The sequence below is a fragment of the Larimichthys crocea genome, chromosome VII (assembly GCF_000972845.2).
Source record: "Larimichthys crocea isolate SSNF chromosome VII, L_crocea_2.0, whole genome shotgun sequence".
Classification (NCBI taxonomy): domain Eukaryota; kingdom Metazoa; phylum Chordata; class Actinopteri; family Sciaenidae; genus Larimichthys; species Larimichthys crocea.
Window position 1 is genome coordinate 12,322,424 of NC_040017.1, and position 18,047 is coordinate 12,340,470.

General features: G+C 38.1%; 1 protein-coding gene across 4 annotated transcripts in view; it reads right to left on the reverse strand.

Annotated features, from left to right (window-relative positions):
* st3gal4 (ST3 beta-galactoside alpha-2,3-sialyltransferase 4) overlaps positions 1–15,416 on the reverse strand; it is a 32,173-nt gene extending 16,757 nt beyond the window's left edge. Inside the window, exons 1-6 of one of the 4 annotated variants that reach the window (XM_027280413.1) lie at positions 14,897–15,402; positions 4,307–4,374; positions 3,057–3,123; positions 2,879–2,950; positions 971–1,052; positions 564–653 (exon numbers count right to left, since the gene is read on the reverse strand). In XM_027280413.1, coding sequence (XP_027136214.1) covers positions 564–653; positions 971–1,052; positions 2,879–2,900 — 194 coding nt within the window. In that variant the 5' untranslated portion in view covers positions 2,901–2,950; positions 3,057–3,123; positions 4,307–4,374; positions 14,897–15,402. Of the gene's footprint in view, positions 1–563; positions 654–970; positions 1,053–2,878; positions 2,951–3,056; positions 3,124–4,306; positions 4,375–14,896 lie in introns of all 4 variants that reach the window. The other 3 variants (XM_027280412.1, XM_027280414.1, XM_027280415.1) reach the window with 3 other exon arrangements.
* Between the last annotated feature and the right edge of the window lie 2,631 nt (positions 15,417–18,047).

Sequence of the window (18,047 nt, forward strand, 5' to 3'; positions counted from 1 at the left end):
AAATAAACAGTGACCATGGTGGAGGTTGGGACAAACCACAGATGGAGACTATATCACTATTTTGTAACAGAGCAGAGCCCACAAAAAGACCAACAGTAAATATACAGCTGAATAAACTGACAATAGAGCAAGAGAAAATAAATGAGAGGGGGCTCGGGCCTCTGGAACAATGATTACTTAATAAGGCAGAACCTGAGGAGGACAAACAAACTATTGTCTGGCTTCGAAAAATGCAACTTTATCAAGAGCTCATTCTAAGCCAGGATTGGGTTTTACATCAACTTTCCCTCGCAGCCATTTCATCAACACATTCCACTTGAGTTACAGAAACTTACTGTAATTGTGATTTAGATGGAAAATCGCTTTTTATAATAAGTCCTGTTCTTTCTCACTAAAATATGCTTTTTCTTCATGACTGGTAAAGAGTCAGTCCTAACAGTTCCAAGGAGCCTGGCACCTTCATGTTCAATAAAAATGTTGGCATACCTTTCTCCCTTAATAAGCTGTCCACTCCCTCCAGTCCGTGAAAAAAAAAAAAAAAACACAGACATGCCATTACTCACTTAAAGTTAAGGCTCTCCCACTTCTTCTGGGTTAGCCAGCCACCACACAGCGACTTGCTACTGTTCAGAGACTTGCTGGTGCCTCCGGAGCTGAAAGACAGACAATCACCACAACTGGCATGAAAACTACTGCTGAATCCATAAAAAAAACACAGTATGCCAGTAACTTGGTCCAGAACAACTCAAAAAGTGCAAGAATGGGCATATGTGAGGGCCCGAATTGACCAGCAGCTCAGACTGCCGGATGATTAGAATGTGGGCTTAACTTTTAGTGACTCAGCACTGCACAGGCGTCATGCTTACTTCTTTACCAGAAATGGGCATTTCTGTAATTATGTGACCTTGATACAAGAGCAACTGAGAAGGAAAGAAGAAAGAAGTGGTTGCGTTAGCGTGTGTGTGATTACCTCTGAAGTATGGCATAGGAATAGTAGTATGTGACGAAGGAGATGAAGAAGAGGAGAACCGGGGAAAGCCTAAGGCACCATGCTGGAGTCAAGGAAGACAAAAGAGAAACACATAATTAGAAAAACGGGATTGTCAAATTTCACATACAACACTTGAAGACTTCATGTCTTGAAACCATAATGAAGTGCTTTTAATCAACAAGAAATAAAAGCTTTGGTAGGAAAAAGGCTACTTTCAGAAACTGGCATACTATTTGTCACAGGTGTAGTTTCAGTACCAAACGAAATGAATATTAATGAATTCCCAGTACATTTACAGCCAACCACACAGATCAACAGGAAGCACCCACCCAACTGTGGTTTCAATTCGATGACAGAGTGAAACATTTAACCTATTTGATAAGGGTTCTTCTTCTGTGAGCTTGATTTGATGGAAGGGAGGCATTTTGGGAAAAGCCCATGTTGAGCTGTTCGTAGAGGAAATGCACTGATATCGTCATTAAATTACCCTCAAAACCTCATCTTCCCTTTTTCTTATCATGCACACTAGACAGTAGAGCGTGTGTAAATCTGAACATTAGTGGTATTCTGAATTTTGACAGTCTGATCATTTTCAGGAAAAAGGAAATAAAAATGGACACTTTACACACTTTGGGAAATACTATACAGTGGTCCCTCGTTTATCGCGGGGGATACGTTCTAAAAATAACCCGCAATAAACGAAATCCGCGAAGTAAGTTTTACAGTTATTATACATGTTTTAAGGCCGTAAAACCCTTAACCACACACTTTTATACATCTTTTACACGCATTTTGTACAGTACTCCCTTAATCAGGACGCAGAACACAATGCGCGTTCATACTGTACAGTACGCTGTAAAAAAAAAAAGCATGCAAAATTACACTGAAAAAAATCCACGAAACAGCGAGTCCGCGAAAAGTGAACCGCGATATAGCGAGGGATGACTGTATATTCAAAGAGTTAGAAGAGAAGATTAAGATCGTTCCTGTATGTGTACAACAAATATGAAGCTAAGGCCAGCAGCTGGTTGGCATAGCTTAGCATAGAGACTGGAATAAGGTGGACGCAGCTAACTTGGGTCAGTCAAAAAATAACAACAACTTTAACAACTTTAACAGCTGGTTATGTGACTTATGTGAGGCTCGTCATCGTAATGATGTTTGACTATTCTTACTAGAGACAAGTTACCAAGAAATACAAAGAAATCTAACTGACATTCACAGACAGACCATAATTCAAGCCCTCCAACAAAATACAGTAAGCTTCAATACAACTGCCACTGTAGCTCTGTTGTTGAAAATAAATTACTGCTGAGGGTCTTTGTCTATGGTACAAAGGGCCCGGCTTTAATCAAAGGACAAAAGATTGAAAGACAGTTTTCTGTTTTCCCACGGTAATTTATAGTAGGCAACATCTGGAGTAAACAAGACTTGACATTTTTGAGAAGTGACTAAATGTTCTGTGGCTATGAGCACAGCAACAACATGTTTTAAAACTGTAACAGAGATGGGCATCACTGTGAGATTCAGTATACTGACGTGTCATCCTACTGCGAGGGTTGTAGATTGTTTTAATATGTGAGCTCAAAGTCAATCGTTTTCACATTCCACAGACATTTAGTGCAAAAACACAAAAATAAAGTGATACTGAGCACAGGTAACCCAGTGAAGAATAATTATTGTATATGTTATAATGCTATAGACTGCATCATTAATCTGTAACAAAGTCCATTTTGGTCCATAATCCTTTCATCACTGCATGTGATATAACACACAGATCAGATTAGTGCTTTACCGGTAGTCAGATAAAGAAAAAAGAAAAAAATGAAAAAATAAATAAATAAATAAATGAACAGATGGTCACCCACCAACAACAAAAGACCTTACTTTTAGTTGCCTTCTGGGACATCTTCACGTACTCCTTGGTCCTTTCATGTCTACACAGTGCATGAGGTTATCCTGGTAACATATATACAAATGAGAAAGACCACATTTATTAGCACCTCCTTAAAGTCCCTTTACCATTCTGAAAAAGAGGAAATACCCAGTGTTTAATGCCACGCACTCAAATACACAGCTGCATTGATGAGGCATAGGCTTCGATGAGGTTTCCATGCCTTCCAAACTTCCTTCTTTAGAAGGAAGCAGAAAAGAAAGAGAAAGATGAAGAAATAACCAAAGAAAAACAGATATGGAAGCTAAGATAGAGAGAAGGGCGGCAGATGAAGGACGGTGAAGGCTGATCAGTTTAAGAGGATCTAGAACTGAAGGACATTTTCAATTGCACAGCATCACATCAGCTTCAGCTTTGTGCGCTTGGTTCAACTGTGAGTTCAGATGACGGTTTAGATCAGATTAAAAGGTGTTTAACGCCGCATACATCTCACTGTTTAATGCACAATGCACATCTTATCCACGAGCTTCATGAGGCTTGAGAGACATGCCTGACACTGCTTCACAACCAGCACTGAAAATCAATAGCAAAACAGCAGGAGTGCACAGCTGAATATCTATTTTAAGATGTCCGTGTGTGCACATGTACTTGCTACATTGCCACAACAGTAATGTAATACTGCTGTAATGTTAGTAGTAAATCATGCACTACCAAACTTGGAGACAGCAAAGAGGTAGGAACCACATGATCGATTAACACCACCCACAGGGACGTTCTGCAGATTTTACTTTTCAATATGGACACCCAGGCCCTTCCCTGTTAGCATAAATATGATATGGTGTTACAACCTCCTGAATTAGGGTGTAGTCTTTTTGGAGTTATCATGGAGGGGGTGTGTTTTAATCTTGAGCCGGATATGTGGCAAGGCTGTGTTTGTTGAAAGTTGGAAGGAAATGACGAAAACACTAAAGAATGCAGAGAGGAGAGAACCTCAAGTGCATCTTTTTCTTTCATGAAACAAGCAATATGTTTGTTTTTTCCCCTCTTCTCTGATGTACTTTGGTGAGGTAACACAACATCCAACTGTAGTCAACAAATTCTTGAGCAAAAATGCTAAAACATGTGTCCGTCTCAGCTTCTCAGATGTGAGAATTAGCTGTTTTTGTCAGGCTAACATTAGAAATTGATTATTTTTTGAATTATTTTCTGAGTTTTGGACTGTTGTTCAGACACAAAAATGCCCCTCTAGGCTTTGGAAAACTGTAAGAGTATAGTTTCATCGTTATTTCTGGCATTTCATTGCCTAAACACTTTGTCACACCATTGGCAAAGAAAATTATGAAGTGATCAATATATGCCTAAATATTGCAATGCCTAGGTTTCCATGGGAACTGTGGAGCCACCAAAAAAAAGTATCTTACCTTTTCCCTCTTTCATTTCCAACGATTAAATCCTCAGTGGTGCAGATGTAATAAGTCCGGGCTTCTCCCTGTAGTAAAACCAAAAAATGATCTCACATTAAAAAACAACTGGATATCTGCACTGACATCTGCTATTCTTTGTTTTCTTCCTGTCTTTGCACTTGATTATCAAAAATTAAAACAAAATTGCTGAATGGAAAAGAACTCCTAAACGTATCCTGCCATACTGGCTGATCTTCTGCTAGTTTTAATTTTATTGCATATCGTGAATGCTGAAATGATTATTATGGATTAATAAAATTAATTTAATTGGTTGACTATTAGAATTAATTGATTTGTCATTTGTCACACAAACATCGCAAAACATTTGCTGTCATCTAAAACGCGAGGACTTGCTGCTTGTATATGTCTAAAATTCAAACATCGTTTGGACTGTTAATGAGACAAAACATGCAATTTTAAGATGCCAGTTCATGTTCTGTGAAAGTTCGACAGGCAAATATGAAACAACCCCTGCCATATGTCCTTTTATTTGCATCAACATCTGGTATAAAATATTACCTATCACCCTGAACATATGGGAGTTACAACAGCTGGACATACTGTAGCTCTCAGGAGCGTGAAACACAGGAGGCACAGAAGGCACAGGACCTCCTCGCAACACAAGAGCAGAGCAGCACAAAAGCTTGCTGTGTGTGATACAGTGTGCGCGCGTGCGTGTGTGTGTGTATTTTCGTGTGTGTGTTGGGGGAGGGGGAGGGATGGAGGGTTGGAGGGAAGTCTGGCTGGAACTGGGAGAGCAGAGGGGGGTCAAGTGGTGCGCTATGCCGTGAGGCACGTTGGCCGGATGACTGACACCGGCAAAAAGCCCTTGAGATGTGAGAGACCAACAGAACAAGAGCAGAGTTAGATTTAGTCCTGTCAGAAATGCCCGTAACCACAGTTGTTCTTAAAGCATTGCTGCAAGTCCGTAGAAATGTAGACAGACCACTTAAAGAGCTTAGTCACACACTGTAGTGATTAAAGATGAGTCAAGCAGCACAGTGGAGGTAATTCCAGCAAAAGCCCTCCATTGGAAAACACTGTTACTGACTTATTAGATGAAGCTCCTTCCTTGCAAATTGGCTAATAGTATATGCTAAAATTGTTATTGATTTAACATTCAGTGTGTAGGATTTAGTGGCATCTAGTGGTATAGTTGCTGATTGCGACCCAGTTTGTGGAGCCAGTTTTTGGTTTGTCCATTCTGGGCTAATGTAGAAACATGGTGGTTAAATGACTCTGTGGAAAAGAACCTACAGCATCTGTAGATATAAAAGGCGTAATGTTTAATCAAGAAAAGAACCTGCAGCATCTGTAGATATAAAAGGCGTAATGTTTAATCAGGGATTCATTTAGAGTTGCAAGACATGTCCTTGTACCATTAATAATCGCTGAACAGAAAATACAAGACCTTTTTTACTGTGAGATTTATGTTAGATTTAGGCAAAGATCCTCGCAAGGCGGCCAGCATTGACATAAATGATTACTCTAAATGACCTTCTTGTCTAAACCCCTTTCACCTACCAGCCAGGTGATTTCCCTTCACCACATGCTCACTAAAGAAAATCAACTCTAAAACACATAATCCCAGAATTTAATCCAGTCAGAGGAGCTAAATCTGGTTCCCATTTGTAGCATTTTGAGCGCTTTTATGAAGAAAACCTTTCAAAGAAATTGCAGGCTATAATCAAGCCTTTTTGCTTCAAAAATCACCAGCATGTGGAACAGCATCTTCAGGGAAGTACATTAGATGATTTCCTGAAGTGGGTTTCATGGCAGTCATGGTGATCCTGAGACATGTCTTGTCTCCAGTATTTTGATCTTCCTACCACATTCTCAGATTTCAATTTATACTTAATAATCCATACTGATTTTTATCATCAATCTACATCTCTAAACAATTTCATATATAGACATGGAATTGGCTAAAGTATCTTCCTATTTTTCTACTAGAAGTTCCTCTGCATTGTTTTCTGAAATTTTTCTTCTGAAAATGCAGTGACCCCCAGCTCGGGGTACTTTGAGAGTTGCAAGTGGGGTGTTAGCAGTAGTTGGCAAACATGCACATAAGACCAACACAAACACTATAACATACCAAGTGGCACCTCCATGGCTGTAAAGTCTACATCTAAGTGCCAAAAACTACAGTACTCAAACAGATCTCCATAAGCCCCCATATAAAGATGCCATTTGTTAAGTGTGGATGCCATTACAGGTGGCTTGTTTCAGCACCCAGGCTTAATTCAGCCCGCCTCAGCACCAAGCTCCATGTCTTTTCTCATGGCGGCAGCAAGGGCCACCACAATGAGCTCTTCAGAAGCCTATGAGTATCACAGAGACATTGTTCATGTTTAATATATAGTCATGTTCACGTTATATATAAAGTCTATGGCCTGATAGCTAAAAGTACACTAATCAATGGTTAAAGTAGCTATCTAAAGAATACACAGTTCAAATAACTCTGTAAATGTAAATAGTTGAAAGAGACAGTAAAGGGATTATATGGTTGAAATTGTGAGGAGAGAAAATGGATAAATGGTTGAAACATCTAGCTTCATTCCACTCAGTACATATGCAAACTTCATCAGCATTATGGGAAAATCTTTTTGTATCACTCCGCTGATTCTTGTTGGTCCCCACCTATCCTGTGCCTTGATACTGAAATGGAATGAAATTCATGTCATGTCAAACATGGTGGAAAAGAAAGGAAAAAAGAAAAAGAAAAAAGATAATATGAAGAAATGAGTTAATATGATGTTATTTGACACTAAATGTACTATTTGGTATTACAATTAAGAGTATAATCTGTAATCTCTGCTATGTAGTTTTCTGTGTGTGTGTGTGTGTGTGTGTGTGTGTGTGTGTGTGTGCGCGTGTGGGAACACACTTCCAGGCAAAAAAAACTCTTTGGTGACTACATTCGCCCTAGTCTACTTCTTTGGAAATCAATCTGGTCATAATTAGCTCTCGGAAGAGAAGGTTTGCTCCGTTGTATATTGGCAGAAACTGACCATTTCCATTTGGTCATGGCTGACTGTCCCCACACTAACATACTGAACCAAGATTACATATCTTTGGTCTTTGCGGTCCGTCTCATTTACAATCAAATGCACATTGTGTCGCATCTATGTCACATTTATCATGGTTACAAAGTGTGTTACATAAGCCACAGGATTAACTGTATCCGTCAAATAAGCAAGCCTTTGTATATTTTAACGTTGACTTTGAGATGGTGCGCAGTATTTTATTAGTATCATCTGCGGTGTAGGGCAGCAAAGGGTTCAAAGTCTGAGAAGTGAAAGTGAACAAAACAATATTATAATCAAGTCCATACCTTCACTCACTCATCACTGTCTTTTCTATTTAGCTAATGATTTAATGATGTTACCAGAGGATAAGTGGATAGATTAGAATACCCATCCTAGATATTATATCCAAGGCTGGATTTGCCCATTTTAGAAAGCAAAAAAAAAAAAGAAAAAGAAGGATCTGTGAATCCTATTGACATCCCCTCTTCTGTGTCCTTCAAGTAAAAAAAATAAAAAATCCACTGATTTATTTGTCATATTACTAAAGTGAAAAAATGGGATCCTCCGAAGAGACACGGGTCACAATTACCACAGACCTTCAGAGGTTTTTCATCCAACTATACATATTCTGTGCTGGGCAAATTGTGAATAAACTTAATATCAATGAAATGTAATTTGATACATCTATGAACCCACCCCCCTGCTCCCTCAGATCTTGTGGAAGTGACCAGTGCACTAGAGTATAATTACATTTTCCTAAGATTAATGTTTTGAGGGAAGATGCATAATCAACTTTTGACTTTTCAAACCAGCCTTATTGATTCAAGCAGGAGTGAGTCATTACTGCAGAGGGCATATCATGGTGTTTCAGCAGATGCTGCAAGTTGCCATGTGCAAAAAAAAAAAATCATCTTTAAGCCCCATTAAATGCAACATCTGTGCAAAAAGGAAAATCTGTTTTATGTAGCTGCTGCTATTTAAAAACAAAAACAAATTCACATCTACTTATCTACTGCCCAGACCGTGGTTAATTCAACGTGGAGTTGTGGTCAGAAAAGTTTGCTGTACTGTTGGTTGAGATTGAAAGTTCTGAACATTAGTTCACAAGTTGAAATAAAAGATCTACAAATTTTCATATGCGGTCATATTTTTTGAACATATTTGTGAGTATTTCTCTTTTGCAGAGATAAGCGATCCACCAGGTGTTTAAGATTCTGATTTAGCAGCAGAATAAATACAAATAAAGAAAGGAAAAGAAAAACCAGTGCAAATTAAATCATACATGTTCAAAAGGGAGTAGGAAGAAGTGTACACATATATTCTCCTCTGCTTTTTATATTATTATTAGTACTATTACTGATATATTATAATTTATAGACTGTCTTTATATATATCTTCTGTATATAAATGTCTATACACGTCACTGTCCTTCCTCATTCTTATACCTCAGGAAAATATTGTTTTTGTATATCTAGAATATAAGTACTCTGTTTAAATTCAATGTCCAAATTATTCCACAGTTTAAGCCCACATACTGAAATGCACATATCCTTCATGGTTGTACGAAAACAACGATTTTTTTGATTTAAGCTCTCCCCTTAAATTGTAACCACATTCATATTTACAAAACATTTTTTTCATTTATATTGTATCTTGTTTTTCCTATGACTGCGTTGCTCCTTGACAGTTTTGCTTGTGTATATTTTCTATGAGGTTTCCAGCAGATATTGTGGCCAAAATCACACCTAAAAATGTAATTTCATAAACTCTTTCAATCGGTAAATCATCTATCATCACATGAACTGTAGTGTTTATTTTATAATTACCACACAACATAATCTTTGTTTTGTCCACATTTAATGAAAACTTATTTATATCAAACCACAAATTTGTTCATTTCCGATGTGATTTCTTCCAACAGCTGCTGTAAATCCTCCCCAGAACAAAATATATTAGTATCATCTGCAAATAAAACAAATTTCTAAATTTTTGAGATTCTGCATATATCGTTTATATAGAGAATGAATAATTTTGGTCCTAATACTGACCCCTGAGGTACCCCATAAGCATGTTGAGTCATGCTCACCTATCTTCACAAACTGTTGCCTGTTTTTTAGGTAGGATTTAAGCCAGTACAGCACGAGCCCCCTAATATCATACCTTTATACCTAATTAAGTATGTTTTTTAAATCTAAAAATACTCCCATTGCGTACCTTTTTTTGTCAATACAATTAGTAATATACTACTATATCTATTAGTGCCATGCAAGTTGATCTGTTTGATCTAAAGCCACATTGACTGTCATTTAGCAGTTTGTGCTTTTCAATGAATTTGTCTAGTCTTACAGTGAAAAGTTTTTCCAGTATCTTGGAAAATTGGGAAAGTAGGGAAACAGGTCTGTAGTCTGTGAAGTGGTGTCTATCCCTATTTTTATACAGAGGTACTACTTTTGCGACTTTCATCTTGTTAGGAAATTTGCCAGTTGAAAATGATAAATACTAGATGCGTGTTAGGGCTTTTACAATACCATCAATTACTTTCTTAACTAATGTCACTGTCATTGCAATCAGTAGATGTTTTGTTTTTACATTTATTTACAATTATTTCCCAAATTTCCTTTTCTTCTATTGCTCCAAGAAAAAGAGAGCTTAGATTACGTTACGTTCTATGGTCTCTGGGTCACTGATTTTTTTCAGCCAAATTTGGTCCCACACTAGCAAAGTACTTACTGGCATTAACTGGAATTTCTAGATTGATTCCGGTTAACCTTGTTTAGTACACTCCATATAACTTTATTGTGCTTAAAGCATATTTGTGATTCAGGTGTCTTGTACTAGTGACAATAAACAGTCCATTGTAAAAGGCTGCATTATTATGCTGCAACATAGGGATGGTGGGACAATGGCCCAGTAGCTCATCTTGTAACCGTTAGTATCTCTTTTGTATAATAAAACCACACATTTTAGTATCCCTTTACTGCGTTTATTCCAAGGCACACCTATGCAGTGATCATGCTGTATAATCAATGTCTTGATATGGCAGCTGCCAGATGGATAAATTAAAGAACGTTTGTGTGCACAGAAAACAAAGTTCAGGGTACTTTACGTCATATTTTTACAGCAGCCACAGTTTATATGTTGAAAATGCTGTTGAATTACCGGTGCATTTGGGTTATAATTTCAACACTGATATATTAACATTTAATTATATATATTACGTCAATGCACTTCAACCACCAAAATATTTAGAATTAAATGAGGACTTTAAAACAACCATTTTAGGGGGTTGTGATGACCAAGAAAACAAAATAATTTGTACGTAATAAGAAAAATATCTAAATGTTGTTTTTGGAGGGAAATGTAGGTGGGACAGTCAAGTCCACCCCTAGATAAAATGGTCATCTGCTAAGTAAAAAACAAAGAAATAAATGTAAGCAGTGGAAAATTCAAATAAGCATGGCTAATGTTGAAATCTGTTCTCGTTTTCATTCCCATTTGTGCCAGCAAACACCAGGCTTCTGTTAAAATGAATGTTTAAATTAAAGTTATGAGTTTAGCCATTTTTTTATGCTGAACAATTTGCTGACAACATATTTGTTCACTCAGTTAGTAGCAAACTTAACAAACGTTACCATACATTACTCAGGAGATTTTCGTGGAAAAACACCTGTCTGAAGGTTATAGTCATATATCAGTCATATCTATGTCATATCATGGTATTAATAAATGCACCTGTGTTTAAATTCAATTTGTATGGATAATGAGGCATATAACCCCATTCCAACATTGCACAGTTCACATAACCAAACCAGTTTCAAAGTGGTTAGTGGCAGTGAAATAAACATTGAATTCATGGGCAACAGTTCTGGTGGACATTCCTACAGTCGGGATGCGAGTTGCACACTCCCTCAAAATGAACCTTTGTGACATTGTTATAAAAGAGTTGGTTGGTTTATAATCCCCAAACTTGAGACCTCTGTTAAAATAAAGGATTATCTGGCTGTACACCTCCACAATTTGTCCGGTGAGAACAATGAATATGATGGTGACCACTCTCTGTTCTTCTGAATTGTTTATTCAAGAAATGTAACAGTAGGTTTGTGTGTGTGTGTGTGTGTGTGTGTGTGTGTGTGTGTGTGTGTGTGTGGTAACTGCAAAGACAATAAGAAAAGTATGTAAACAAATATGACATTTGAAATAGTAATGAATAAAACAGTATGATATGAATAGACAGTATGAATAATGACGTATATGATGATGAAGTGAGACAGGTGATAAAACACCACACGTGATAAACTGAACAAACGAAATACAGTACTCACTTCTTATGGACGCACACAGAATATGAAAAGGAAAAAGCACCATCAAAAATATGAAAATGAGTGATAAATCCTGAACACAAATGAAAAAGAGTACCAGCAGTGTCTCCAGTAACCGCAACTGAAAAGAAAGAAAAAAGAGCCTGCAAAAGGTCACTTCAAATAAGGCACTTAATTGCCGAACTGTCATTGGTCCAGGCGGTCATGGGGAGTGCATGCACACTGAATGGTGCATGATCTATGAATATTGGTGACCTTCTGAACAATTGTGTTAATAATAATAATAATAAAACCATACAGTTATTGCGTTTAGTCCAATGTACACCTACAGATAACACAGTAAAGGGTACTTTCCGTCATATTTTTACAGCAGCCAATTGATTCCCCTCAAGTTTTCTGGGTTTATTAATGTCATGCTATGTTATTAAATCAGTAGAGTTTTAGACCTATTCCACAGCAGAGTTACTCATTTTGTTAGTAAACCTTATGTTAAATGATTATTTAAACTAATTATATAATATAACAAAATCTATCCTAGGTTGTTGTTGTTTTTTAGATAATGGGAGAATCAGTGCTGATTCAGTTTCAGTCATAATGAGTGCTTTCAATTTGGTTTCAGTGTCAGGCATCAGTACACCGTCATTATTTCTGCCTGACAACATTTCACTGTTTCACTGCAATCATATTTTGATATCTCTACAATTGTCCCAATGGATTAGTAAGCTATATACCATCTTGCATTGACCCACATGCAGAATAAATCTTTTGAAACAACTGCAGTTCAGATTTCTCCAACCAGTTTTGGCAGTATGGGTACATTTCTGTGTCATATGCATAAAATAATTGACCAAATGTCCTGCCACCCACAAAAAAGTTTGACCAAGATTTTCTTTCCACTCTGTAACTTTGGTTGATTGTGCGCAGTGATGGCCTGTGGCGTAGGGAGTAGTCTATAGGCAAATGCTACAAATGCTAAGGGGGCGCCACAAACGGGGGAAGAAAAGAAAAAAAGAGTAACTTTAACTTTTCTTATACTAAAACTAGTATACTGGTATACTAGTATACTACTGGTACTATTATTTCTTGATATGAAAAAATAAGCCCATGTTAATTCAACTGAATAGCAAAGCCTATTAAATAATAATATATTAGAGTAATTAAATATATTGTTTGTCTGTTGCAGAACAATAGTAACTTTTAGCCTAACACGGTTTGATAATCAATAAACAGCGTGTTTTGACATCAGTTAATGTGATGGAGAGGCCTAACAGCTGTTATGGAAAATAATAATGTAGGTAACTACCCCCACCTTACATTTCCCACTGTCATCTGTAACGATTAGATCTATTCAGCAGGTGTTTACATCTGTCTACATTTTTATTGACATGTGGTTATCTAACGTTTGCTCAGCTTGTAATAGTCAGTCAAATTATTATCATTTTCCCACCTTCATATATTAGCGTTGTAAGGCTGGTTGTTTGTTGTGTTACAGTTCATTTTGTCTAAAGTGTGTTTATAGTGTTAAACTTGACATCAGTGTTCAAGTGCACATCATTAATGTTAATTCTTCATAACTTCTTCATTGCATTTTGCTAATCAGCAGCTCGCTGTCATGATAATAAAACAGAATCTAATCTAATTTGCATTTCAGAAATAACTGCATTGTACATGATACATGTACAGAATAGGGGAAATCCTGCCTCTCTTTTCAGGTTTTTCATTTTATTATTTTTTTTATGATTAGACTGTAACACCCAACGGTTTCAAACACTCCACTTCTCTCTTCAGATGTGCTGTTGAGATATCTGACTCTCGCACAATCACCATTTATCTCCACTTCAGCAACATCAAGCGATCCTTCTGTCGCCTTCACCTCTTGTTTACAGTTTTTATTTTGTGGGTAGTTAAATCTTATACTCTATGTAGACTATTTATATTAAATATATATATTGTATTCAGTTTCTTGTGTGTTTGTGTGTAAATTGGCAGTGATGCAAGGGGGGCACCCACCAATCTTGCCTAGGGCACCAAATTGGTTAAGACCCTTGACTGACTGTGTGTAATGGTGGACATACGCTGTCCTGACCCAGCTACAAAGGTTGGTGGCGCAGGGCCCAACAGCAACAAGGGTCACATAAGAGAGCAGGAACAGGCTGATTGTGATTCAGCAGTAATATGACTTTTTGTGCGTGATAATCCGCAGCAGAAGTTTGTTTGTGTCTCAGGTCGCCAGTTTAAGGAGATCGTTACAGAAGGTTAAATAAGCAGTGTTTATAATGCATTCTTAATTATTCACACATATTTTTCCTGTTGTTGGTAAATTAGAAATGTGGTTCTTTCCTTTAATTTCACCAGAGGGAGTTTGATTGAATTTGTTTAAAACTGTATATTTAGAGTGTAAGCTTATAGTTATTCAGCCAGAGTTCAGCCAACTGACTGACTCAAGGAGGAGGGCTTCACGGCTGCAGAGGCTCACACACCTTTCAAGTTGTGAAAAATAAAAAATAAAAAATAAAAATTACAAAGCCCCATTAAATATAGCATCAGTGGTTGCAAATAAAGAAAAGAAAAATAAGAGAATAAAAAATGTTTTGCAAAGAAACAGATGTGAAACCAAGTGAGCATTTCAGTTTGGAGCAAATGTGTGCAAAACATAAAACCTGACTTTGTAGCAATAAGCACACAGGAATGATGCTTCAAAAACAACACAGCTACTAGGTTATTAATGCATGAATGCCAGTGCAGCTCCTTTGTGTCTATCAGGACAAAGTGTGAACATTGTCTGTTTAATAAGAGTTCCTAAGAAATTGTTGTGTAGTGTCAGACTAAACCAGTGTGGCATTGGATCTTCCACTTCAGGGCTGATCCAGTGCCACTGATCACAGGGAATATAATAACTGTCTGTGGTTAAATAGATTCAAGACTATATGTCATTATCCTTCATGGGCATAATGCAGCCAAGTCTTTTCCATCCTAATCCACAGTCTGCACAGGATCTATCCATCCAACCAAACACAACGGAAAATAAAAGCAAACCACACTGACTTAAATGTACAAATCAAGACTCGTGCCAGCCAAATTAAATCTTATATCTTGTGATCCAGTGAGATCAGTTACAACACACATCACTGTTGTTTTTATTCCTCCCTACAAAACTCACATTAGGCTGCTCCATGTTAGCTCGCAATCTGATGACTTACCAGCAGTGTTGGTGCTGCCCCGACAGATGAGGTTTAATCCATGGAGCGAGCCTGTTGTACTGTACAATGATGTTGCAAGTTCACGCTGCTTTTGGTGGTAGTCACTGCGTGGGAAAACGAGATATCTGCGTCTGGCTGCAGTGCGCACACACACGGCTGAGAAGCAGGGAGGTGATGTGAGCATCGGAGCTCGTCCCTCTCAACAATGTAGCGGAAACAAGAACCGCAGAGTGGTTTTACTGTTGGTCTGACGGGCATGAAGTCCTCAGGCACATATAGCGGTTTACTGGATCCCTTTCTCTCGGTTACAGCGCGTTCCCTGTCCTCACAAACGCATACACGCATGCGCATGAGGGAAAGGGAACGCGCAATGGGCCGCCGGAGAGAAGAGATCCAAATACCATAGCTGCAAAAATGTACAAGCCGAAACCTGATGGCGCTCGTGTTGAACGTGAAGTGCGCAGGTTATCGAAATCTTCCATGTGGTCTCCAGGCTTATTGTGATTATTTCCCCCATGCCTCCTCAATCCGCCTCAAACTGGACTTTTATCCCAGGGGGAACAACATCTGGAAAGACTTTGCTGTTGGCTGTGATTTTTTTTTTTTTTTTTTTTAAAGCTCTGAATGCAACAGATAACAGAGTGAAACACAGGCACAGGCAGAGGTGGAAGAAGCAGATTGCTCCAATCTGTTACAAGTGAAAGTCATGCATTCACAATTTTTTACTGAAGTAAAAGTACCTGAAAGCATCAAAATAAAGTTAAAGTAGGCATGTTGAAAGTAAGAGTAGGGGAATCATTTTGTAGAAAAGGCCATTTCTGAATAATACAGGCCTATTTATTATGATTATTATTATTAGTATTATTATTATTAGTATTAAGTTATTATTATTAGTGGACATAATCATTGATGTATAAAGCTGCGTTCTTTGCTCTTCATTCATCATGAGGTGGGGCGCAGAGTGCTTGCAGAGGCAAAGCACAGAAAAAAAGAAAAACATGTGGAAGGGAGAGAAACAGGAAGCCTAGGACTAAGAGTATCTGTATGAAAATCTTAAAAAAGGGGAAGGAAGCTCGCTTGGGCTTTGCTTCCTGAGACACACCTCGGACAGTAGCTGGGGTCGCCCTTTGTTGGACCCTTTGCCTGTGTGCTTTATTGTCTGGCTTGAGTTTGACCTTAGCTTGCTGTGAGTACTGCTTAATAACTAATAGAATAATAAGTCACTTATGTAGTAGTTTGCAAAACTGAATGATCAGGTTTTACATGACCCTTTATAGAACATGATGACATGCTGCCTAGGGAGCTGAAACACACCATCAGTCAAAACCCTACTCTGTCATTTACTATGCTCCATGGTATTGCTTATGGCGATGTTGTATATATGTCTGCGTCAACCAGCTGCCTTCTTCCCCTTACTCCTGTGTATCACTGTGCTCTTCTCGCCGCCTCACCCACCACTGTGAACTATATACAAAAGCTGGCATGCCTTCCTTGGAGATGAGACGCTACACACACTGGATGACTCTGGTGTATGAGGCTCTTCTTGGCTTAACTCCCAGTTTTTTATGCACTTTCCTTCGGAGAACCGAAAGCCGTTATGCACTACGCTCGAATGATGTTCTGCATCTTGTTGCTCCTCGAGTCAGAACTGAGACAGGTAAAAAAAAGCATTCAGTTTCTCTGCCCCGTCTGCTTGGAACGCCCTCCAATCTGAACTTAAAATTGCAGAACTTCTTCCTCTGGAAGCATTCCGCTCTATCTTAAAATGAAGACAATGGAAATCTTAAATTGTTAATGTATCCATAACTGTGTGTTATTGTTGTTTGTCTGTTTTTTGACCACTATGACGTGCGCTGCTCCCTTTCTTGGCCATGTCACTCTTGTGAAAGAGGTCTTGATCTCAATGTTTTTTTTTTATCTGGTTAAATAAAGGTTATAAATAAATAAAATTAATTGCCATCAGGTGAGCAAAAGAGGACAGAAAAGGGAGTGGACAAAGGCCTTGTGCGTTTTCTTGCAGTACTGTACATACATAAATCCAGGGTGACACACCTCCCAGTCCTTGAAGGAATGACTAATCAGTGCCCCAGTCCCCAGCGCTGAGTTTCAGAGTTGGCTCCATTTCACTTTGAGGTCAGATATCGTCCTGGTGCTGCAAATAGAAATGCAGATGCATTGTCCAGACAGCCTATACATGACTCTATTTTTTCAGTGACCCCTGGCATCCAAGTACCAAATATGATCCAGGAACAAATGTATGGGCCACAGATTCCCCCATAGGATCTTGTCACTGGTCTGGCAATTCATTTGCAAGCACTCCAGGAAGCTCATCAAGTGATTAGTGTATTGAAGTTTTATTGGCAGTGTGCGAGACCTCCATCAAAACAAGAATTAAGAGGGCAAAACGACGTCCACAAACTTGTCCAATGGGACAAGATTTGTATAAAAGATGGAGTTTTATATTGCCGTTTCCGACCACCAAGTCTTTCAGCTCCTCCTCCCTGAATGTGTTAAGGGTGAAGTGCTCAAACATCTCCACAATGATCATGGTCACCAAGGGGTCAAATGGACACCTGGTGAGAGAGAGATGTTTTTGTCCCAACATGTGGCCAGATATTGAAAAATATTGCCACAACTGTAATTGCTGCCTTGTAGCTAAAGCCAATCAACCTTAAGTCAGAACTTTTCCTGGTAATATAGTTTTTTATTTACATGACTTTGTATTGTAATTAAATAAAGTAAATAAGATTTGGTCAGTGGCCCCTGAGGTCAAATCTGAAATAATCTGAACTTTGTGCCCAGCATAGTTGGATTTAATGATTTTCACATAGGAAGCCTGCACGCAGCAGTTTTACTGCTGATGTTTGGGGGCCTTTAATGTGTCAACATCACTTAAATGTCGCAGCTGTTAAAGACTACTATATACATTGTAGGGTAGATTAATTTAACTAAAAAATAAATATTTGGTGATTATATTTTGTATTCAATAATCAGAAACTGCAAATTGAATATATTTAACTAAAGGTGTCAGATAAATAATGGATAAAAGGGGTAAAGGTGCACCAAATGGTACATTACACTTAGTTACCAGCACCACCAGATTAACATCAGCTTCCATCGTCTTGCGTAAGAAATTATAATCAAATGAAAC